This window comes from Oncorhynchus kisutch, linkage group LG16 (genome assembly GCF_002021735.2).
Source record: "Oncorhynchus kisutch isolate 150728-3 linkage group LG16, Okis_V2, whole genome shotgun sequence".
NCBI classification, from domain to species: Eukaryota; Metazoa; Chordata; class Actinopteri; order Salmoniformes; family Salmonidae; genus Oncorhynchus; species Oncorhynchus kisutch.
This window is the reverse complement of record NC_034189.2, coordinates 44,633,147-44,657,690: the sequence shown is the minus strand read 5'-3', so window position 1 is coordinate 44,657,690 and position 24,544 is coordinate 44,633,147. Positions and strand designations below refer to the sequence as shown.

The 24,544-nt window shown below is 43.2% G+C and overlaps 1 protein-coding gene across 3 annotated transcripts in view; it reads right to left on the bottom strand.

The window, feature by feature from the left end:
- The window catches only part of LOC109890589 (xin actin-binding repeat-containing protein 2), a 52,684-nt gene that overhangs the window by 22,025 nt on the left and 6,115 nt on the right, over positions 1 to 24,544 (bottom strand). For 2 of the 3 annotated variants that reach the window (XM_031792513.1, XM_031792514.1), the window contains one exon: positions 7,732 to 7,852. In XM_031792513.1, coding sequence (XP_031648373.1) covers positions 7,732 to 7,852 — 121 coding nt within the window. Of the gene's footprint in view, positions 1 to 1,292; positions 1,485 to 7,731; positions 7,853 to 24,544 lie in introns of those variants that run through there. The other variant, XM_031792515.1, reaches the window with a different exon arrangement.

The window sequence follows — 24,544 nt, the reverse complement described above, 5'->3', positions numbered from 1 at the left end:
GACTAAACCAAGCTCCATGAGAGTCGCAAAATGTATCCTCCTTTTTTTTGGATCCCAGTAAGAGAAAAAGGGGATGAAGGGAAGGAGAGAGAGAGAGGTCAAACACAAGGACGTCTCAAAAGAGCAACATTTCTCCAGAAGCCTAAAAGCTTTTTCCTCTACATCACTGGCGCGTTCCTCTGTTTAATTAGCGATATCAACCGATTTCAATGATTATAACGTTTACAAATGGCTTACTGGGTAAAATGCCATAAACTTCCAGCAGATTACCATCTGTTTGCGTTTCGACATTGCTATCTTAAAAAAAGAGGTGCTTTCACTCATTTTATTTTCCTATATTAATTCCCCTTCCATGGAAGGCCACCTACTGTATGATTAGTCAGCAGTGTGTTTTCACCAACTCCACATGGCAGGGATGGGTGGCTCTTGTTCTCTTCCTTGAGTGTTAAGTCTTAATCTCTGATATGTGGGGCAGCGGTGCCTTCATCTGGCTCTAGGGATAGGAGGGGGAGGTTGAGGCGGCGGGTGGCTGGGTGGTTGAAGGTGGCGGGTGGGCGTCAGGAAAAGTCTATGTGGGAGACAGTATGTGTGGGTATGCATGGCTCAGTGGCTATATTGAGCTGAGCCAGGGCCGCAAATGGATCAAAGAGACCACTGGATCAGCCTCAAGCACTTGGTCACAATGTTTCTACTGAGTACGCTCACAGTCGGAGAGCATTCCAGGTGAAATAACTAAGTCATATCAGATCGGAAAAACCAAGCTGACTTCATGCATACCTAATCCCACATCCTCGTGGAATCATGCTTCCTTTCGCAATTTTACATTTTATTCATTTAGCAGACGCTCTTATCCAGAGCGTCAACTAGGGTCAAGTGCCTTGCTTAAAGGCACATCAACAGATCCCTCACCTAGATACCTCGGGTATTTGAACCATCGACACCTCGGTCACCAGCACAATCAGATTCATCTGACAACTCTATACTTCTTGAACACGTTTAGAAGACTTGTTGTAATCCCAGGCCTGTTTTACATGGTAAAACAACCTAGTCGTACAGTACACGCAACCAAAAGCTGTATAAAGCTGAAAAGGCAATCTACTGTCAACACAGTCAATTCACCATTCAGCCTCTCATTCATCCAGTACATATAGTATCTCTCTCCACGTATCTCTAAGTGTCTTTGTGTTCTCACTCAAATCAATCACGTGACAATGAATGTCAGTCCACCTTTACATGCAGAGTATTGTAACACACTGAAAGGCTATGAAGGTTGTAAAGACTGGCTTACTTACTGTAATGCTCTCTATGCCTTTAGCACGACCGTGTACCTCGACAATACAATCCCACAGATAATGTTGAAGGGCCTTGAAATCCCCTGGGAGCCAGCAGCAGGGTCCTTTTGCCCAGCCGTTACCAGAGTACACAAAAAAAAAACCTGGGAGGTGATTCAGTGAGGGTTGGAGACCGGCTCCAGCAGTGTGCGATCAGCTCAGCTCTGTGGGGCCTAGTGGACAGTGACAGCTGATTTTATTTTAGATGCCCCCCCTTCCTAAAAGACAGAGCTCAGGAGGGGTAGGGGGGCTTTTTTTAGATGAGGTACCCTACATGCCTTTTACCTTAAGTCACACGGACCTAACGGAACAGACGTCCTGCACTGAGACCTCGAAACCAGACCCGCATCCCTCATTTCTCAGAGAGGGGGGGAAAAGACGAAGGGGTGGGGGCTAATCAACCCAATGAGAGGACCGACCCAAATAACCTCATACAGGTCCCCAAATCCAGAAATATTGACAATGATGATTCACCATTCTTTTAATATCTTTGATGATGAAATGTGTGAAACCACCCTAGGCTTCCTTTCAAGAGCCACAGACAGCAGGACTTTTTACATGCCAGAAATGAAAGGTAGAAAGTGAAGGGGACTGAGTAAAGGGCAGATACCTGAGGTTCAGGGATCTCCCTTGGCTGCCCGGGCCCAGATGGGGAACAGGGATACCAGATGGGCAGGAGTCCCCTCTGAGACCAAAACAGAGCCGCCTGTCATAGCTCACCCTGATCATGGCATTTACAACAATCCCTCTCATATCTTAGTGTGTGTGTGTGTGTTTGTTTGTGGTACCGGGCTAAGTAACTGAGTAACTAAGTAACTGAGTGACGCTGCTCCCTCTTTGTGCCATCGAAGCTCCCTCCCCTTAAGTTACTGCCCAGCCTTTCTGAACTGCCTGGCTGAACAGCACCTTATCACCTGAAGATGGAAGAACATTGCCCAAGACCTGCCAGATCTCTACATTCGTTTTGTTTGTTTTTACAGCGTGTTTGAGATTCTCTTTGTAACGAAAACCGCTATATAAAATACATCTATTATTATTATTATTATTAAAGCCACATGTGTTCTGGGAATCATTGAAAACATCTCCAGGAACAGTTACATAAGTGCATGCCTTAAAGTTTGAGTCCTTAGTTACTAGATCCATTTTTGGACTTAATGATTCCCATTGGTTCTTGAAGAATATCTTATAAATGTCTCAGGAGCTTATTTTCAACTGTCACACTCCATCAGAACTCAAAATAGGTTGCTTTACTCCAATGTTTAGAAAACAACATAAATGTGAACAAACACTGTAGAGATTCAAAACATGGTTAAATCGAAATATTTGATATCATGAATTTGAGTGGTTCAATTTCTCCAGACCCATTACTTAGCTTTTTAGCTAAACAGGGATGGGGAGTGTGTTTTGTTATTGTTTCTATCTTAAGAACACACATACATTTGGTGACTGGAAACTTGACCCTTTACATGACATACAAGAAGTATCATTCAATAATTCATCATTGAACTAACATCATGTCTCAGTTAAAAGGCAATTCCGCCGCTTTTCAACCTCATATTCATCATCTCCAGCACCAAACCAGTGTTTAAATATAGTGGGGTCCAAAATGATTGACACCCTTGATAAAGATGAGCAATAATGACTGTATAAAATAAATCATTCAAATACTGAGCTATATGGTGTGCTCTAAAAAATGAAGGTTGAGGTCAAAATGATTGACACCATTGAAGATTCTTATCAATAAATTCAAAGGCGTGGTATTTGGTCCCGTGTTCCTAGCACGCAATGACTCTACAAACCCGTTGGACGCATTTGCATTTAGTTTTGGTTGCGTTTCAGATTATAATATGTTTCTAAACACGACTGCATTCATGTGGATGCTACAATGATTACAGATAATCCTGAATGAATGATTACTAATGATGAGTGAGACAGTTACAGAGTGTCAAAGGTCATACCCCCAAGACATGCTAAACTTCGCTGTTATTGGTAATGGCGAAGAGGTTAGCATGTCTTGGGGATATGGTCTTTGTAACGTTCTCTGTAACGTTCTCACTAACCTGCAGAAAGAGAAAGGGAGACGGCATGAAAGAGGAGAGTAAACTTTGTCCAACAAGAGCTAGCCCCCCCCCTTAAGCCATTGACCTTGTGAGAGTAGCTTCACCACGCTAACTTCTCAAATTCGGGCCATTTATCAAAGACTGATTAGCATTAGCTCGCTCAAGGCACCAATGTGCAGACCCTGATGTATCTTGACATTCTAACCAGGGTACTCCTGGTTCTGTTCAGGAAACCTCCAGGTATTGTATAGCTCACTAAATTCAAAAAGATAGCAGTGATTGTTGTTTTCTGCCCTGCAGTGTGTACTATAGGAGGCTATTGGGAGGAGCTATAGGAGGACGGGCTCATTGTAATGGCTGGAATTGAATTAATGGAACAGTATCAAACACATGGAAAACACATGCTTGACTCCATTCCATAAATTCCATTCCAGTCATTACAATGATCCCTTCCTCCTATAGCTCCTCCCACCAGCCTCCTCTGGTGCAAAATGTACCCCCAGAGTCAGACATAACAGTACATCAACTAAAGAAAAGCCTGCTTATCTCTGCTGTAGGAACCTGTTCCGTGCTGATAATCCCTCTGAAATTGCACATGGATTTCCTGTTCCTGGAGTGTAAACAAATTCGCCCAGAATATCTGATGTTATAGACAACATCCCCTGGCGCTTTATCAGCTAGCTAAGGCCTGCAGGCCTTCAAAGGGTTAATAATGAACGCATTTCACCAATTATGGAAACTTTTTATGATAAATCATAGTAGTGTATGCAAATTCTCTGGCAAGGCTTATTTTCAGGTCACTGTTTAGACAATAGATAATCACAGTTTATTGTGTGTGCTGCCTGTCTAGGTAGAGACTGTTGTCCCTCAAAGCACCCTAGCCCTCTGGTTCTGTTTGAGTATTGTGCTTAATGGAAGTTAATGGGAGGAAGTTAACTTTTGCCATTTAGAGAAGCCCTAAGAGAAACACTGTGGATCGTTACGTGTCAATCTGAGTGACTGCAGCTTCGATTCTCCTGAGGCTAAAATCTCCTCCAATAACCTTCATGGGTAAAATCCCCCGAATAAATTGCCTCGTTTAACAAAAATTAAGTGGTGCTTCTCTCAATGAAGCGTATCCCCTGATATTATAAAATAATATCATTACAATCACTACAACTGTGAATATGACATCCCATTTAAAAAATATTGTGTTGTTTGGACCCACAGGTGTGGGCTATATGAACCAGACCCAGAATCCACTGGGATATACAAAAGGGAGATATTGTAACCAAGGTTGTTTATTTAAAAGACAAAAGCTTGCTGGTTCGGAGGTGAGGTGAGTGCTTGTTTAAAGCACAAATTGCAGTGTGTCGTTCACAGGTCTTTATTTAACACGGTGGCTTTGGACAAACAGCTCCTTTACCTCCTCTGTCACTCACTGTGAGCTGGAATTCACATGATGCTGTCACTGACATGATGACACTGTCAATCGGTCAGCTCTCACAAACCCTCATCACTCACACCAACACCGGTCCGCAAAGGCCACAGTGTCTTCCAACTTTAGCTACCACAGGGATTTAGGGCTGGTTAACTTCACTAGGGTAGGTGGCAGCATTCGGAATTTTGGATGAAAAGTGTGCCCAAATTAAACTGCCTGCTACTCAGGCCCAGAAGCTAGGATATGCATATAATTAGTACATTTGGATAGAAAACACTCCAAAGTTTCCAAAACTGTTAAAATGATGTCTGTGAGTATAACAGAACTGATATGGCCGGTGAAAACCCGAGGAAAATCCAACCAGGAAGTACTATTATTTTGAAAGGCTGTTTTTCCATTGAAAGCCTATCCAACATACAAAGACTTAGGACCCAGTTCACGAGCTCTATGGCTTCTTCTACATGTGGCCAGTCTTTAGGCATTGTTTCAGGCTTTTACTCTGAAAAATGAGGGAGATACAGCACTTTAAATCAGTGGCCAGTGGAAATTTCCAGCCATGAGTCCTGCGCCTGATCGGGAATGCGTGTTTCTTGTTTCCCCATTTCTATTGACGAAGCTTTTGTCCAGTTGAAATATTATTGATTTTTAAAATTAAAATGTTCTCCCCAATTTTCGTGGTATCCAATTGTTAGTAATTACTATCTTGTCTCATCGCTACAACTCCCGTACGGGCTCGGGAGAGACGAAGGTCAAAAACCATGCGTCCTCCGAAAGCGCGCATCCAACCCGGAAGCCAGCCACACCAATTGTGTTGGAGGAAACACTGTGCACTTGGCTGCCTTGGTTAGCGTGCACTGAGCCCGTTCCGCCACAGGAGTCGCTGGTGCACAATGAGACAAGGATATCCCTACTGGCCAAAACCTAGGCCAATTGTGCATCGCCCCACGGACCTCCCGGTCGCGGCCGGCTGGGACAGAGCCTGGGCGCGAACCCAGAGTCTCTGGTGGCACAACTAGCGTTGCGATACAGTGCCCTAAACCACTGCTCCACCCGGGAGGTCGGAGGATTGATTTTAAACATCGTTTGGCATGTTTCTACTAACTTTTATTGTACTTTTTTAAACATTTCGCCTGGACTTAGTGCACGCACCTTGAGCATTCGGATTACTGGACAAAACACTCGAACAAAAAGGAGGTTTTTGGTCATAAAGAGGGACATTATCAAACAAAACAAACATTTATTGTCTAACATGGAGACCTGGGAGTGCCACCAGATGAAGATCATCAAAGGTAAGTGATTAATTTGAATGCTATTTCTGACTTTTGTGACACCTCTCCTTGGTAGGAAAATGGCTGTATGTTTTTCTGTGGCTAGGTGCAGACCTAACATAATCGCAAAGTGTGCTTTCGCCGTAAAGCATCTTTGAAATCTGACACAGCGGTTGCATTAAGGAGAAGTTTATCTTTATTTGTATGTTTAACACTTTTATCGTTTATCAATGTTTATGATGAGTATTTCTGTAATTTGATGTGGCTCTCTGCACTTCACCAGATGTTTGTTTGAGACAATGCATTTCTGAACATAACGCGCCGATGTAAACTGAGATTTTGGGATATAAATATGAACTTTATCGAACAAAACATACATGTATTGTGTAACATGAAGTCCTATGAGTGCCATCTGATGAAGATCATCAAAGGTTAGTGATTAATTTAATTGCTATTTCTGACTCTTGCAAGCCCTCTCCTTGGCTGGAAAAGGGCTGTATGGTTTTCTGTGACTAGGTGCTGACCTAACATAATCGCATGGTGTACTTTCGCAGTAAAGCCTTTTTGATATCGGACACTGTGGTTGGATTTACAAGAAGTTTATCTTTAAAATGGTGTATAATACTTTTATGTTTGAGGAATTTTATGGGATTTCTGTTGTTTTGAATTTGGCGCCCTGCAATTTCACTGACTGTTGTCGAGGTGGGACGCTAGCGTCCCCCTGGTACCAGAGAGGTAAACCATTTCACATGACCGACGTGACATTTGAGAACAAATAAAATAATCTCGAAATTCAACTGCTGTATATAGGTTGTTACTTAAACCACAACAACAACTAGGAGTAATGACGTGTGTGTGTGTGTGTGGGAGTGTGTGTTTGTGGGTGTGTGAGTGAGTGAGTGAGTGAGTGAGTGAGTGAGTGAGTGAGTGAAACACACAGTGAGCTTCCAACATGTCCATCATTCCACTGAGCCTTTCCCCACCCACTGTCTCTCTCTCGCTTTCTGTCCCTCCCTCCCTCCCTCATTCACACACACGCACACACACACACACACACACACACACACACACAGAAGCTCCTCAAAACGACCCCAATGTCACACACTCAAGCATTATCTCACTCAGGTCATGTCCTCTGCCTTCACACGTGTAAATCATTTAAATGGAGTGAAACAGGGAAATGTGTATTTGTTGATGATTTACCATTACAGAAACATACATCTGAGAACCTTTTTAAATACTGCACCTTTTTGGATGGAGAATACTGCACATTCCCCACGACTACTCTGTACAGACAGTGTTATCAGTTTCAGTGGAAAAGGGGAAACCCACAATGCAGCCACTCAGCAACTTCTCCTATCACAGTAATGGAAACACTGTTTGTGTATCTAGGGTTGTTCATTTTCTACCTCGGATGGTACTCAATTCCCAGAGTTGATTTGATCCCACACAGGACAATACAGTACATTCTCAACACACAAGCTCATCTTCAGATTTCTCTCTCAAACACACGTAACCAATATCACATTCTGTAGCCACTATGTGGATTTGAAGAAATTCTTTGAAAGTTGTGAAACCTGATTTCTGATGGAATAAAAGTCCCGCTGGAGGCGGTAAGGCAGTGCATAATACTACAGTCATGGACTACTTACAGAGGCTGGGTTCTTGAGTTGAGGCCATGTTCTCACCAGGTGATGGGTCGCTCTTCTGGTCCAGCTGGTAGCTACTGGCTGGAGCTCTTCTAGATGTGCTGGACTGTACGGCTCTCACTTCCTGGTTAGGGAAAGAGAGGGAGGGAGGAAGGGAGAGAGAGCAGGGGGAGGTGAGTGTCTTATCAGAGGAAGCACCTGTGCTTTCCCAGAAGGGGGTGGAGATTGAGGTACAGGTCATAGCTCAATATGCACACACACACATGACCATACACACACACGCACGCACACACACACACACAAACACATACACACAGTACCAGTCTGAAAAATGATCCACCCAGTGAGTGTTAGGTGTCATTGAACCCCTGGACACCAGTGGAACATTATCGATGGTAGCGAGGATGTCTGTGTCTGTTGACTGGATGGCAAACAAACCTCTGAACTTACAGCGCAAACACTGACGACCTTGACTGGAATGTGCAAAACAGGCATCGACTGGACAGTTACAGCAAACAAAACACTCCAGTGAATTTTAATTGGCAAACTCTTAGTGTGTGTAGCAGCTTAAGGCTACACCCTTCAATAAGAACTGTAGGTTACACAACTACTGTGTTAGACAAAATGCAATGTTATAATGCCAAACGTTGTTAGTGGCATATCCTCGAGGCATATAATCTTGTGTTTCCTGAAGTGTTTTTTTTGTTGGTCAAATGTAGAAACTAGTAGAAAACGAGCACGCCTCGTTTTCTTGCAAATCAGTACTGTCTGGAACAAACACACCTGTGTGTTGTTTTCCAAGAACTATTTGCAAATCAAATGTGTTTCCTGTGCTATTTAATCTACAGCTTCCCAGCGGGACCTGGGGAAGAGTGACAACAAGGAAACAACAACACATGGACACAACAGACAATGCTCCCAAAACACCTGCCACAACCAGAGAAATGCACCCGAGACAAATCTAGGACACACACACACAAAGACACAATGTATTTGAAAGGCATGTCCATGAGAGGAACAGCTTGTGCGGTGTGTTCGAGGTTACAGGTCCCAAAACAGAGTTAACCTGTGGTCTGGGTTCTTCGATTGACTGAATGTGGGATTTGGTCCCTCACACTTCAAGCTTTGTCAAGAGCAGTAAACACCATGTAGCTGAACACTCCATTCTGTAAATCTCGAACCACTCCTCTCCTCAGGAACGAGCTCCCAGCCTCCCACTGGATCGTGATACCATTTCTGTTGACGTCTCCCGTCTTTCAATAACAGTAAGTCTATGGCAGTGCTTGTGTGTTGCTCCGGAGATGTTTAAAAGCGTCGTTAGCGGCAATAGAACTGATGTTTGAACAGCATTTGTGTCTGTGAAGTAGGGATTGACGGTATAGAGAGGACTGTGTGCTAATCTCGAGACGAGGGCTCCATTCAATCTAATCCACAAGGGGATTTTGGAGTTAAATCACCTGTAAATAATAATGCTCCACTGCAAACATGTTGGCACAGTGAGTTTATTTCACTGTTTAAAAGAATCCAGTTGCACATTGTATCACAGCAAGCAAGTGGTATATTCTAATTGATTTCATTGGATATGGCCCGCAGTCATGTTACCGGGCAGACTGGGCTCGATCCCCTCTATGTCTATTCAGCTCTGAGGTCAGATGTCAACAAACAGAGCAGGATGTAGAACATCTTTATCAGTGAAGTGAGCATTTACATCACATAATATAGGCAGCAATTATATGACACATTTCTATACAAAACATGTCATATCTCTACTGTGTATACGTACAGTATATACACATAAGTTCATTCAGCAGTATCCTCATGTATTTCCTCACCCATTCCCATTAAAATAGATCAAATGTTTTCTGCTTTTCTCCGCTATCATGCCACAGCATTTCCATTTCTGAAGAGGAATGGGGTCAGAGAAGACACAGACAGGAGGCCAATTCCCAGGGATACTAGTTAGCCAGATCCTATCCTCCATATGTTCCCGTTGGCCCTGCCACAGCTTCCCCGTCAGCCTCCCCGTCAGCCTTCCCCGTCAGCCTTCTCATCCAGCCTGGGGAATTACTTCCCCTTACGCTCCCCTTGACAGACTGACATCATTAATAAGGTACGTGCTTCAGGAAATCTACCAGCCTCAGAGACAATACGCAGGAAAAATAAATTGGCCTTTTAAGGGTGTCTCAGTAATGAAATCAATGCCACCCATCCATGACATTAATGCTGATGTGACAGCATGCACAGTAAAATGCCGGTCGGACACGTGTCAGGGGAAACCATGGTGATGACATCAGTTTATTATATGGAGCTGCAGATTAGGAAGTGACATCGCGACCTGTTGTTTTCTGTCACCTGGGGGTGCACTCATATACAACCATGCCTATTAAAACCTAGTAAAGTACATCATACAGTAACTATAGGTGATCCCTCTCTCGCAGCGCTCTGTGTCCGCATAGAAAAGGGAGTTCTGGCTGAGATGACGGACTAGAAGGGGTTTGCTGAGGGAAATGGCAGCTCATATGTGACTGACTCACCACTTGGAGGGATGCTTTGTTTCTGATGATGCACACACAGACGCACATATACACACCACCAAGCCTGATTGCTCCTGGCTAGGAGGTCTAATGTTGTGAAAGCTGCCTTATTGCTTTCCTGGCACAACATGAAGTGACATGAAGATGACTCATCAGGATCCACAGTTGATAGTCAAGACAGAGACATACCAGTAGGCTGTAGGAGGCATCTGCCTTGCTGCTGGTGGAGAACATCTCATGTTTCTTCACTCGCCTTAAATCAATCCAATACTTTGTTAATCGATCCAATGTTCTGAGTTACAACGTCACAAAACTTGCTTCACCTGAACAAGTTTGATTTCACGTTCTCCTCCTCTTTAGTGAAATAACAGCTTTGGTTTGGAAGCTTTTGCTGAAACAGCAGATACTTCCTGTCTTTGAAGGTCACCCAGAAGCACTAAACAGACTCCAGAGTGTCTCATCCAAACCTTGGCAAGAGCTTCTCTTTCCATCGGAGTTGTTTGTTTGCATCCAATGCCATTAGCTCTCCTCACAGTCCAAAACGTTTGCTGTGAAAAATATTGTACAGTATAATTCTTTGTTGACTCCCCATTATTAGGAAACACAAATCAAATAAAATTTATTTATATAGCCCTTCGTACATCAGCTGATATCTCAAAGTGCTGTACAGAAACCCAGCCTAAAACCCCAAACAGCAATCAATGCAGGTGTAGAAGCACGGTGGCTAGGAAAAACTCACTAGAAAGGCCAAAACCTAGGAAGAAACCTAGAGAGGAACCAGGCTATGTGGGGTGGCCAGTCCTCTTCTGGCTGTGCCGGGTGGAGATTATAACAGAACATGGCCAAGATGTTCAAATGTTCATAAATGACCAGCATGGTCGTATAATAATAAGGCAGAACAGTTGAAACTGGAGCAGCAGCACGGTCAGCCTCCAGTATTTAAACACAGGCCACTGAGATCCACCCACTTATATTTCAAGCACTCTCAATCCAACACAGTCACAAAAGAATTGCAGCGAGGATAGAAAGATAGAGATGAGAGCGGGGAGAGCAAGAGATAAATGGGGATAACCTAGCCAGTTTTACAACTGAATGCATTCAACTGTAAGAGATAGTGAAGATAGCTGGCAGTAGAAAGTGTCATGACGTTGAAATGGGGGGTAGGTTTATGAGAGTCATAAATACCTCTTCCCCCCTTTTTCCTCTCTCTACACTACTGAGGTTGCATTTGCAAAACCCTTGGTTAACATAGAGATTCTGGGAACATCAGAAGGTGGGGGGAAATTAACTATATTCTGGTAATCTGACCAATTGAACATATGCGGTGGTACTTAATGAGTATGATGTCAGTTCGGTGGTCATCTGAGACATTCTCATCAATGATAAGATGACATAAACTCTACAGTGGAAAATCTACACATCAGAGTTATCGGATTCACATGGAATTGTTGTTCAATTTAAATGTTTGAATAGGAAATTATTTGTGATGGGATGAAATGTGATTTTAGCTTCTAAAATGTGAGATTTGGGTTTTCATAAGGTAGGGCTCTGCTCAATCAGTGGCCCGCCCCTGTGAAGGGACATGGGCTATAAAACTTTTCAGACACGCCCTCCTCTCCCTTCCCCTATAAAGCCTTGACAACAATATAACCTCCTGTTCCGAGGATGTGGGGACGACGGTCCGATGTCAGAATGGTTCAGATAATAACTACAGAACGAAGCCAACATCAGCGTGAGCTTTGGTTGCGAATGGTATGAACTTTGAACTCTTATTCACTACAGAAGTGATACCTCCTAGAAGTTGAGTTAGCAACAGCCGCTGCAAACGAGGGTTAGGAAGGAACAGACAGAGTATCCCGTCTATCACACAACGACGTTACTACTACATATCCAATTGAGAGACATTCTTCAAAGGACTTGGTTGGGCAACACGGCCTTCCATCTACCACCAACCTACCGAAGCGCAGCTCAGAGTAAATATTTATTGCATTTTCCTTTTCCAAATGGGCGGTAATTTAGAATGCATAAGATACTTTATTTACGATAGCACAGCTTCACCCTTTGTTCCTCAGTCTTCCCGCTCTTTCACTCAAACCCAGCCCTTTTTTTTGTTTAACAAGCTGTCATATCTGTTCCGCCCGCCAGGGACATTTTCCTTTATGACGTCATTTGTAATCAAGTTATGATTTAATTATGTGTACGTGTAATTGTGTGTGATTAGTTAGGTATTTAGTAAATAAATAATTAAACCCAATTTTGTATTGCTGATTCAACTTGTTAGCCAGGGTTTGTGCAGATAACCAAGAGTTTACAACTTTCAGATGAGACTGAATTAAAAGGATGATTAATATTGACTGCTATTGATGTAAAATATTACTAGGTCTTTAAGAGTTTATTCGGAAGATAACAGCTCTATAAATATTATTTTGTGGTGCCCCGACTCTCTAGTTAATTACATTTACATGATTAGCTCAATCAGGTAGTATTAATTACGGAGAAATTATTTTATAGAATAGCATGTCATATCACTTAATCCGGCATAGCCAAAGACACGACAAAAGCCTAAATAGTATATTTGACCTTTCAGTTTCCCTATCAAATCTAAACATTTCAAGCAGACAATTAACAACAGTGACAAATGGTTTGAGGCAAAAACCAAAGAAAGAAATTGGGAAACCTATCCAACCAAAAACATAGAGATCCAGAAAACCAGAGCCTACACTTTCACTATGGTGAATCACCAAAACAATACAGAAATGCACTATGTAAAAAGAAGGAACAGCACATCAGAATTCAGCTCAATGTAATTGAAGAATCAATAGAATCTAACCACTTCTGTTAAAATTGGAACACACTAAACAAACAACATCACAAATAGTTATCTATGCAAACTGAGATGTATGGATAAACCACTTATCCAATCTTTTTGACCCCATAACAAAGAACAAACAGCAAAGACATACATGATCAATACATTTTTTTTGAATCAGCTATTAAAGACTACTAGAACCCACTGGATTCTCCAATAACATTGAATTATCTATAGGACAAAATACAAATCCTCCAATCCAAAAAGGCCTGAGGTGTTGATGTTATCCTAATTTAAGTGATAAAATATACAGACCACAAACTCAAATACTTCAACTTGTTAACATCATCCTCACCTCTGGCATCTTCCACAATATTTGGAACCAAGGACTGATCGCCTCAATCCACAAAAGTGGAGACAAATTCAACCCCAATAACTACCATGGGAAATGCGTCAACAGCAACCTTGGGAAAATCCTATGCATCGTCATTAACAGCAAACTCATACATTTCCTCAGTGAAAACAATGTACTGAGCAAATGTCGAATGGGCTTTTTACTAAATTACCGTACGACAGAACATGTATTCACCCTGCACACCCTGATTGACAAACAAACAAAACAAAGACAAAGTCTTCTCATGTTTTGTTGATTTCCAAAAATCATTTGACTCAATTTGGCATGAAGGTCTGCTATACAGTTACAAAAATCTGATATATAATAATAAAACAGTGTTGGGGGGAAAACATAAAATCTGTGTACACAAACAACAAATGTTTAAAAAAACACACATTTCTATCATGACTTCCACCGAAGTCGGTTCCTCTCCTTGTTCGGGCGGCGCTTGGCGGTTGGCGTCGCAGGTCTTCCAGCCATCATCGATCCACTTTACATTTTCCTTTTGTTTTGTCTTGTCTTCCCACACACCTGGTCTCATTTCCCTCATTACATGTTGTGTATTTAACCCTCTGTTTCCCCCATGTCTTTGTGTGGAAGTGTTTATTGTAAGTGCATGTGCAAGTTTTCTCTGGTGCGCGACGGGTTTTGTACCCATTTGTTTGTTGTTCTGGTTTCCGGTGATTTTATTAATAAACTTCTCTGTTGATTACCCAGTTTTGCTCTCCTGCGCCTGACTTCCCTGCCGCCTGTTACGCACTCCCTTACAATTTCTTTCCAAAGGGTTGTGAGGTGAGACAGGGATGCAACTTCAGCCCCTCCATCTTCAACACACACACACATATATATATATATCAATGAATTGGCAAGGGCACTAGAACAGACTGGAGCACCCCTCCTCACCCTACTAGAATCTGAAGTCAAATGTCTACTGTTTGCTGATGATCTAGTGCTTCTGTCCCCAAACACCAAATTAAGACTGCATGCAGAATTCTATACAACCTTATACATTCTATAATCTGTGTACAACGTAAAACATCAAATAATGCTTGCACAGCAGAATTAGGCCAAAACTATCTAATTATCAAAATCCAGAAAAGAGACTTCTGCAACCTTCTAAAAGGAAGCGATTCCCAAACCTTCCATAACAAAGACATCACCTACAGAAGGATTAACATAGAGAAGAGTTCCCTAAGCAAGCTGGTCCTGGGGCTCATTCACAAACATAAACAGACCCACAGAGCCCCAGGACATCAACAGCAACACAATTAGACCCTACCAAATCACGAGAAAACAAAAACATAATTACTTGACACACGTGCTTCTACACCTGCATTGCTTGCTGTTTGGGGTTTTAGGCTGGGTTTCTGTACAGCACTTTGAGATATCAGCTGATGTACGAAGGGCTATATAAATACATTTGATTTGATTTGATTTGATTTGAAAGAATTAACAAAAAACAAACAAAGCAAACTGCAATGCTATTTTGACTATGTATAGACTCAGTGAGCACACCCTTGCTATTGAGACAGGAACTCCCATAGGCAGAGCTGGCTCTCAAGAGAATGCGGGCTATGTGCAGACTGCCCCAATATGTGGTGGAAACTGAGCTGCATTTCCTAACCTCCTGCCAAATGTGTGAGACACACTTTTCTCTCAGATTACACAGATCCACAAAGAATTTGAAAAGAAATCCAATTTTGATAAACTCACGTATCAATATTTGCGACCTGTTGCCACAAGAAAAGGGCGACCAGTGAAAAACATAAATATGGGTTGTATTTACAATGGTGTTTGTTCATTTATTTTCCCTTTTGTACTTTAACTATTGGCACATCGTTATAACACTGTACGTAGCCATAATATGATTTTTGAGATCTCTATTCTTTTGAAACCTCTGTAGCATTTCGCTACACTCGCATTAACATCTGCCAACCATGTGTATGTGACAAATAAAATTTGATTTGAGTTTTTGAGTGTAATATTTACTGTTAATTTCTGATTGCATTCAACTTTTGTTCATTGTCTATTTAACATATGTTTCCCAAGCCAATAAAGCCATTTGAATTGAACTGAGAGAGAGGTAGAGAGAGGGATACAGAGAGAGACAGAAAGGGAGCAAGAGAGAGAAAACAGAGAGTGAGAGAAACAGACAGGCACATAGTGGAGAGAAAGAGAGAGGCTGAGTAGAGAGAAAGTGTTGTGATGGAGTGGGCCCAGCCTGGCTGTGGCGTCTCCAAGCAGGTTTGAGATGATTAGGAGCCTCTGTCTCGCTGGGCCAGCTGACACACACAGAGGAGCTAAACAGTACTGTGTGCCAGATGGCCAGACGGCCAGACAGACAGGCTGCAGAAGTGTCATATGTTGTATGGGTGGAGAGGACATTCTAGGCACCAGGCTTTATTGTTGTAAACACCTCTCACTCTAACACACTCATCACAACACAGTACATAAAACCCAGAAAAGCCACAGCTACAGTTGGGGGGTTAGTGATGATTGATGTAACACTCCTCTGAGTGTAGGCTACTTTACACTGGATTTATGGAGGGTGTAGGAAGTACTCTGAAAAAAATTGTCAATGTTGATATAACATGCATAATCATTTTTTCCACTGAACATTTCTGAGAGAGACAGAGAGTCGGAAACTACAGAGAGTCAACATGAAAAAAAGATTGTGGTTCTGAAATGTGCTCATCATGCTTCACCATAGATGGAACTTGTTTATGACGTACAGTGGCCTGCTTGTTAACTCCCCAGAACCAACATCACTCTCTCTCTCTCTCTTTCTTTCTTTCTCTCATTCTCTCTCACCCACTCTCGCTCTCTCTTGCTCACTCTCTCTCTCTTGCTAATTCTCTCTCTCTCTCACTCTCTCTCAATTTCAATTGGGAAACATATGTTAACATTGCCAAAGCAAGGGATCTAGATAATAAACAAAACCCCATTCGGCTAGCAGAAACCCTCGCCAACAGCCAATGGTAGGGCGCAAAATAGCAAAGCACAAATAGAGATAAATTGGATCACTAACCTTTGATGATCTTCATCAGATGACACTCATAGGACTTCATGTTACACAATACATGTGTGTTTTGTTCGGTAAAGTTCATATTTATGTCAAAAAATTTCATTTTACATTGGTGTGTTATGTTCAGTAGTTCCAAAACATGCAGTGATTTTGCAGAGAGCCACATCAATTTACAGAAACACAGTTGATGACAATACATGTGTTATACATGGAAATATAGATAAACTTATCCTTAATGCTGTGTCAGATTTTTTAAAAACTTTACGGAAAAGTTATAATCAGGCCCTCCTTCCCAGTAGAAGCCTGAAACAACGTTCTAAAGACAGTTGACATCTAGTGGAAGCCTTAGGGAGTGCAAAATTACCCATATCCCACTGTGTATTTGATAGGGGCTGAGTTCAAAAACTACAAACCTCAGATTTCCCACTTCCTGTTTCGATTTCTTCTCAGGTTTTGGCCTGCCATATGAGTTCTGTTATACTCACAGACATCATTCAAACAGTTTTAGAAACGTTTTTTTTTCTATCCAATACTAATTTTAATATGCTAGTTGTGTCACGTTCATCATAAGGATCGGACCAAGGCGCAGCGTGGTATGCCTACATTCTCTTTTAATGAATGAACCACTTAACAAAACCAATGAACGAAACGTGAAGCTATACGAATAGTGCAGACAGGCGACTAAACATAGACAAGATCCCACAACACAAGTGAGGAAATGGCTACCTAAATATGATCCCCAATCAGAGACAACGATAAACAGCTGTCTCTGATTGGAACCATATCAGGCCAACATAGACATACAAAACCCCCTAGACATACAAAAACTCTAGACATACAAAAACTAGAGTGCCCACCCTAGTCACACACTGACCTAACCAAAATATTTAGAAAAACAGAGATATCTAAGGTCAGGGCGTGACAGTACCCCCCCCCCCCTCAAAGGTGCGGAATCCCGGCCGCAAACCTGAACCTATAGGGGAGGGTCCGGGTGGGCATTCACCTTTGGTGGCGGCTCCGGTTCTGGACGCAGCCCCCCCCTCCATATGCTGATCCCTCCGCTTCTGTTGAACCGGACCGTGGATCATCGCCGGAGACTCTGGACTGCAGCTCGTCGCTGAGGACTCTAGACTGCAGCTCGTCGCTGGAGGCCCCGGACTGGGGATCGTAGCTGGAGGCCCCGGACTGGGGACCATCGCTGGAGGCCCCGGACTGGGGACCGTCGCCAAAAGTTCTGGACTGGGAACTGTCGCCCGGAAGCTCTGAACTGGGAACTGTTGCCGGAAGCTCTAGACTGTGGAGGCACACTGGAGGCCTGATGCGTGGTGCCGGCAATGGTGGTACCAGGCTGGTGACACGCACCTCGGGGCGAGTGCGGGGAGGAGGCACAGGACATACTGAACTGTGGATGCGCACTGGAGACCTGATGCGTGGGACCGGTACATGTGGTACTGGGCTGATGACACACACCTCAGGGTGAGTGCGGGGAAAAGGCACAGGACGTACTGGACTATGGAGGCGCACTGGAGGTCTAGAGCACAGAGCTGGCACAACCCTTCCTGACTGGATGCTCACTTCAGCCCAGCAAGTATGGGAAGCTAGCACAGGACTCACTGGGCTGTGAAGGCGCACTGGAGACCTGATGCGTGGGACCGGTACAGGTGGTACCTGGCTGATGACACGCACCTCAGGGTGAGTGCGGGGAAGAGGCACAGGATGCACTGGGCTGTGAAGTCGCACTGGAGACCTGATGCGTGGGACTGGTACAGGTGGCACCAGGCTGATGACACGCACCTCAGGGCGAATGCGGGGAAGAGGCACAGGACGTACTGGACTGTGGATGCGCACTGGAGACCTGATGCGTGGGACCGGTACATGTGGCACCGGGCTGATGACACGCACCTCAGGGCGAGTGCGGAGAGGAGGCACAGGATGTACTGGACTGTGGACACGCACTTGATGGAGATTGCGAGGAGCAGGAACAGTACACACCTGACTGGGAAAGCGCACTTGAGGGAGAGTGCGAGGAGTTGGCACAGGACGCACTGGGTTGTGAAGGAACAATGGAGACCTGGTGTGTATAGCCGGCATCAATTGCTCCGGAACTTTAACACACGTTTCAGGATGAGTACGGGGAGCTGACTCAGGTGGCACCAAACTGACAACACGTTCCTTTATTCCAAATCCGTGCGTCCTCCACCAACTCAACAACTCCCCCATTTCTCTCTCCTCCGAGTACTCCTTCTTCTCCCAGACTGGCTCAGGTTTACTCCTCGGCTCCGCCGACTGCTCCATGTGCCTCCTCCCAAAAATGGGCTTAACTCCTCGTATCGACGCCGTTCCTCTCTCGCTGCCTCTATCTCCTCCTTCGGAAGGCGATACTCCCCGGCCTGCGTCCAGGGTCCTTTTCCATTCAGGATCTCCTCCCAAGTCCAGGCCTCCTTGCCATGCTGTTTGGTCCATTTGTGGCGGGATCTTTTGTCATGTTCGTCATAAGGATCGGACCAAGGCGCAGCGTGGTATACTTACATTCTCTTTTAATGAATGAACCACTTAACAAAAACAACAAAACCAACGAATGAAACGTGAAGCTATTTGAATAGTGCAGACAGGCAACTAAACTAGGACAAGATCCCACAACACAAATGAGGAAAATGGCTACCTAAATATGATCCCCAATCAGAGACAATGATAAACAGCTGTCTCTGATTGGAACCATATGAGGCCAACATAGACATACAAAAAACCCTAGACATACAAAAACCCTAGACATACAAAAACTAGAGTACCCACCCTAGTCACACCCTGACCTAACCAAAATATATAGAAAAACAGAGATATCTAAGGTCAGGGCGTGACAGGTTGCCCTTTTCTTATGGCAACATGTCACAAATTTTGCTGCTGTGATGGCACACTGGTATCTCACCCAATAGATATGGGAGTTTAACAATCTCGGGTTTGTTTTCTAATTCATTGTGTATCTGTGTGATCTGAGGAAAATATGTCTCTAATATCATACATTGGGCAGTTTAGGAAGTGCAGCTCAGTTTTCACCTAATTTTGTGGGCAGTGTGCACATAGCCTGTCTTCTCTTGAGAGCCAGGTCTGCCTACGGCGACCTTTCTCAATAGCAAGGCTATGCTCACTGAGTCTGTACATAGTCAAACGCTTTCCTTACGTTTGGGTCAGTTACAGTGGTCAGGCATTCTGCTACTGTGTACTCTCTGTTAAGGACCAAATAGCATTCTAGTTTGCTCTGTTTTTTTGTTAAGTCTTTCCAATGTGTCTCTCACTCTCATTCTCTCTCGTTCACTCTCTCTCTCTCTCTCTGACTAGGCCATTCTCTCTGTCTCATCCCACTGGGCCTATGCGTAATGAATGCAAATCGTGTTTCACTCCCTTTTATCAGGCTCCTCTGCCTCTTAATGTTTGTTGAGCGCTGCCAAACACCAACTCCATCCGACGCTATTTATACGTACGAGTGACGGATCTAAACCGGTATATCCAGAACCTTCTCCATGTCCAGACAGTGACTTTGGACATAATCAGGGGGCCCCTTGTTCATCAATGCTGATACAATGTTCTGGGGATATAGGCCTAGTCTATCTTTGTTTATATGGATATAGACAGGTGGAAGTAAAATAAACTAGCTGCGAATGTGTGCTCAGTTTGACCAACAGTATTGCTGTTAATGATTAAGCCGTCACTCCGAATACCGTTCGTCATCCAGTAAGTTATAAATAAAGCTTTAACAGGTTTGAAAAAAACCAAAAACATTTAATCTATTTCACCATGGCAACCATCACAGTAGCAGCCAGGTCTGTGTGAGGGGACGTTATGAATTACAGTGCTGTCTTTGTCTCAGAGCAATATCTACATAAATGATTAAACTGTAAGCCCTGTGGGTCGGGTGGTAATCCGTTAGCGTGCACACTCCGGTGCCGTTCTGGGTGTCATCATAATACCGCTGGAAAAAAAGAAAAGGGCCCTGAAACACAGAATCATGCTGGTGGTGAAGATGGGTCATGAAGATAAGGAAGATGATTGGTAAACAATAGGAAAGGAATGCTCATTATGTGCACATAACAGATAAGTACAAGATGAATGCTTTAGAAAGGGAACCCCCCCCCCCCCATCAAACTCCCTACCCATAGAGTATCTAGAATAGAACCTGTTTTAGGTCAAGTCAATTGAAATGAAAAGCCAGGTGACGACGTGGCCTGGCCATTGGTTTAACTGTACAACAGATAAGTGCTGGTAATAATTGGAATGTCTAGCGTTCAGAGACCAACTCCTTTGTCATTGGGCCGTGTGGTTGAACTCATACAGCCGTGACTCCATTAAATGATTTGAATCAGTGAAACTGAGATGAGGTGGAAGTGTCTCATAGAGCTAATGGAATCTTACGAGTGAGCCGTTGAGCCACTTTGGGCCGGGCTGGGCTGGACAAGAGAGGGCTGGAAGAATGGGTCAGAATGAATGGGTTTTGATGTGGGTGTGAGTAAACTGTAGCCTCAATGTCAACATAACATTAACCATTTGGAGCATTAAAAGAGGCTCTCAAACCTGTTTGCCAAATATCACTTCCTGTCAATCGGGGCAGCCAATGAAAAATGAAATGACAGTAATCACAATTGACTAACCCCTAAATATAACACGCAAGCATACATATGATGTTGCGTCAAGTGTCAAGTTACTTAGCTGAAGATCCTGCATATGGGACACATTACATCATGTTCAAGGCCTCAATAGAAATGAAAGGACAATCATGCTCCAGAGTGGCGCAGCGGTCTAAGGCACTGCATCTCAGTGCTAGAGGCGTTACTACAGACCCTGGTTCTATTCCAGGCTGTATCACCATGATTGGGAGTCACTTGGGCGGCGCACAATTGGCCCAGTGTCGTCCGGGTTTGGCCGGGGTAGGCCGTCATTGTATATAAGAATTTGTTCTTAACTGACTTGCCTGGTTAAATAAAATAAATGTTTTTGTACATCCAACAGTACAGAGGTACGGTAGCTACTCAAGCTGTGAAAATCAACCCAAGCTCCCATGTACATTCCCAACCGCATGTGCCACCATCTGAATGTGTGCAGACGCCTCACATTTACGTGTCCAGCGGGCCTTCAGGACATGTCACATTTAAAGCCACCCATAACATCAAGCTTCATAAGTCACAGTGGGCTGTATATTTAGAGACTGGGTGTCCCTTGAAGTGGTGAAGTGAGGATGGGGAGTGGGCTATCTATCTCGGAAGCCCCCTAGAACCTCCAAAAACAAATGACCCGAGATGAACTCCCTGGTGAAATAACAGGACAATGACATAGAACGTGCCATGGTGTAGTGACATAGATTCTATCTTTGTGCCATGCTGTGGTGACATAGATTCTATCTTTGTGCCATGCTGTGGTGACATAGATCCTATCTTTGTGCCATGCTGTGGTGACATAGATTCTATCTCTGTGCCATGGTGTGGTGACATACTGTACCTGTTTAGGTATGCAACTTTTAAGGATGGCTTTAGATTGCATTTGGATTCCAGTGTTATCTGGGTTGTTAATTAACTGGATTCGTTCTGACATTTTTGCTGCGCTGTTAGGAGCTAGTAACACAAGCCTTTTCCTGAACCCACTATAACATTTGCTAAACTATGTACAGTACGTGACCAATAAACTTTGATTTGATTAGACAGCTATGACATTTATAAAGACTTTAGTGTTTAGCGCTATTGTTTCTCATCTATAACAAATGTCATGTTTAATTCAAATCTAAATATCAGATGATAATGAAAACGTTGATATTGCTCCTCCATGATGTGCATTAAAACAACACATTACAACAGGACTAATTATTAAGAAGAAGCAATATGGAGATGTCTCTATAGTCACATTAAATGTGTATATGACTTGTGAATACACATATATAGTACCAGTCAAAAGTTTGGACAAACCTAGTCATTCAAGGGTTTTTATTTATTTGTAATTTTTCTACATTGTAGAATAATAGTGAAGACATCAAACAATGAAATAACACATCTGGAATCATGTTGTAACCAAAATAGTAGCGACCCTTCGCAGTGATGCCAGCTTTTACACACTCTTGGTATTTTCTCAACCAGCTTCACCTGGAATGCTTGTCCAACAGTCTTGAAGGAGTTCCCACACATGCTGAGCACTTGTTGGCTGCTTTTCTTTCACTCTGCGGTCCATCTCATCCCAAACCATCTCAATTGGGTTGAGGTTGGGTGATTGTGGAGGCCAGGTCATCTGATGCAGCATCACTCTCCTTCTTGGTCAAATAGCCATTTTTATTTTGTTGACATGTTTATTTCACCTTTATTTAACCAGGTAGGCTAGTTGAGAACAAGTTCTCATTTACAACTGTGACCTGGCCAAGATAAAGCATAGCAGTGTGACACAAACAACAACACAGAGTTACACATGGAATAAACAGGCGTACAGTCAATAATACAAACAGTCCTTACACAGCCTGGAGGTGTGTTGGGTCATTGTCCTGTTGAAAAACAAGTGATAGTCCCACTAAGCACAAACCAGATGGGATGGCGTTTCACTGCAGAATGTTGTGGTAGCCATGCTGGTTAAGTGTGCCTTGAATTCTAAATAAATCACTGACAGTGTCACCAGCAAAGCACCCCATCACACCTCCTCCTCCAGGCTTCACAGTGGGAACCACATGCAGAGATTTGTATTTTCTTATTTACAATGACTGCCTACTGGGGAACAGTGGGTTAACTGCCTTGTTCAGGGGCAGAACAACAGATTTTAACCCTGGCAGTCACTGTCAGCTCGGGGATTCAATCCAGCAACCTTTCGGTTACTGGCCCAATGCGCTAACCACTAATCCCTTCACCTACTCTGCATATCACAAAGACACAGCGGTTGGAACCAAAAATCTCAAATTTGCACTCATCAGACCAAAGGACCAATTTCCACCGGTCTAATCCATTGCTCATGTTTCTTGACCCAAGCAAGTCTCTTCTTCTTATTGGTGTTCTTTAGTAGTGGTTTCTTTGCAGCAATTTGACCATGAAGGCCTGATTCACCCAGTCTCCTCTAAACAGTTGATGTTGAGATGTGTCAGTTACTTGAACAGGGTGAAGCATTTATTTGGGCTGCAATTTCTGAGGCTGGTAACTCTAATGAACTGATCCTCTGCAGCAGAGGTAACTCTGGGTCTTCCTTTCCTGTGGCGGTCCTCATGAGAGACAGTTTCATCACAGCGCTTGATGTTTTTTGCGACTGCACTTGAAGCAACTTTAAAAGTTACTTAAATGTTCCGGATTGACTGACCTTCATGTTTTAAAATAATGATGGACTGTCGTTTCTCTTTACTTATTTGAGTTGTTCTTGCCATAATATGGACTTGGTCTTTTACCAAATAGGGATATATTTTGTATACCATCCCTACCTTGTCACAACACAACTGAGTGGCTCATACGCATTAAGAAGGAAAGAAATTCCACAAATTCACTTTTAACAAGGCAGACCTGTTAGTTGAAGTGCATTCCAGGTGACTACCTCATGAAGCTGGTTCAGAGAATGCCAAGAGTGTGCAAAGCTGTCATCAAGGCAAAGGGTGGCTACTTTGAAGAATCTCAAATATAAATATATATATTTTGATTTGTTTAACACTTTTTTGGTTACTACATGATTCCATATGTATTATTTCATAGTTTTGATGTCTTCATTATTATTCTACAATGTAGAAAATAGTAAAAACAAAGAAAACCCTTGAAGGAGTAGGTGTGTCAAAACTTTTGACTGGCACTGTATATATAAATATATATATATATATATATATATATATATATTCACACGTCAATCCCTGAGGTCATCTCATTAGGATAGCATGATGATTAAACTGATGCATGACTAATTGGTGTGTCTCCCAGACATTTGTTTGCCCCCCTCTGGTTGGGACTGGTAACGACATCTTATTCCACTCTCAACCAGTACAGGGAACCCGTGTGTATGTAAGTGTGTGCATGTGTGTGTGCGGGCGTGCGCATGAGTGTTACACAACCAGGGTCAGACAG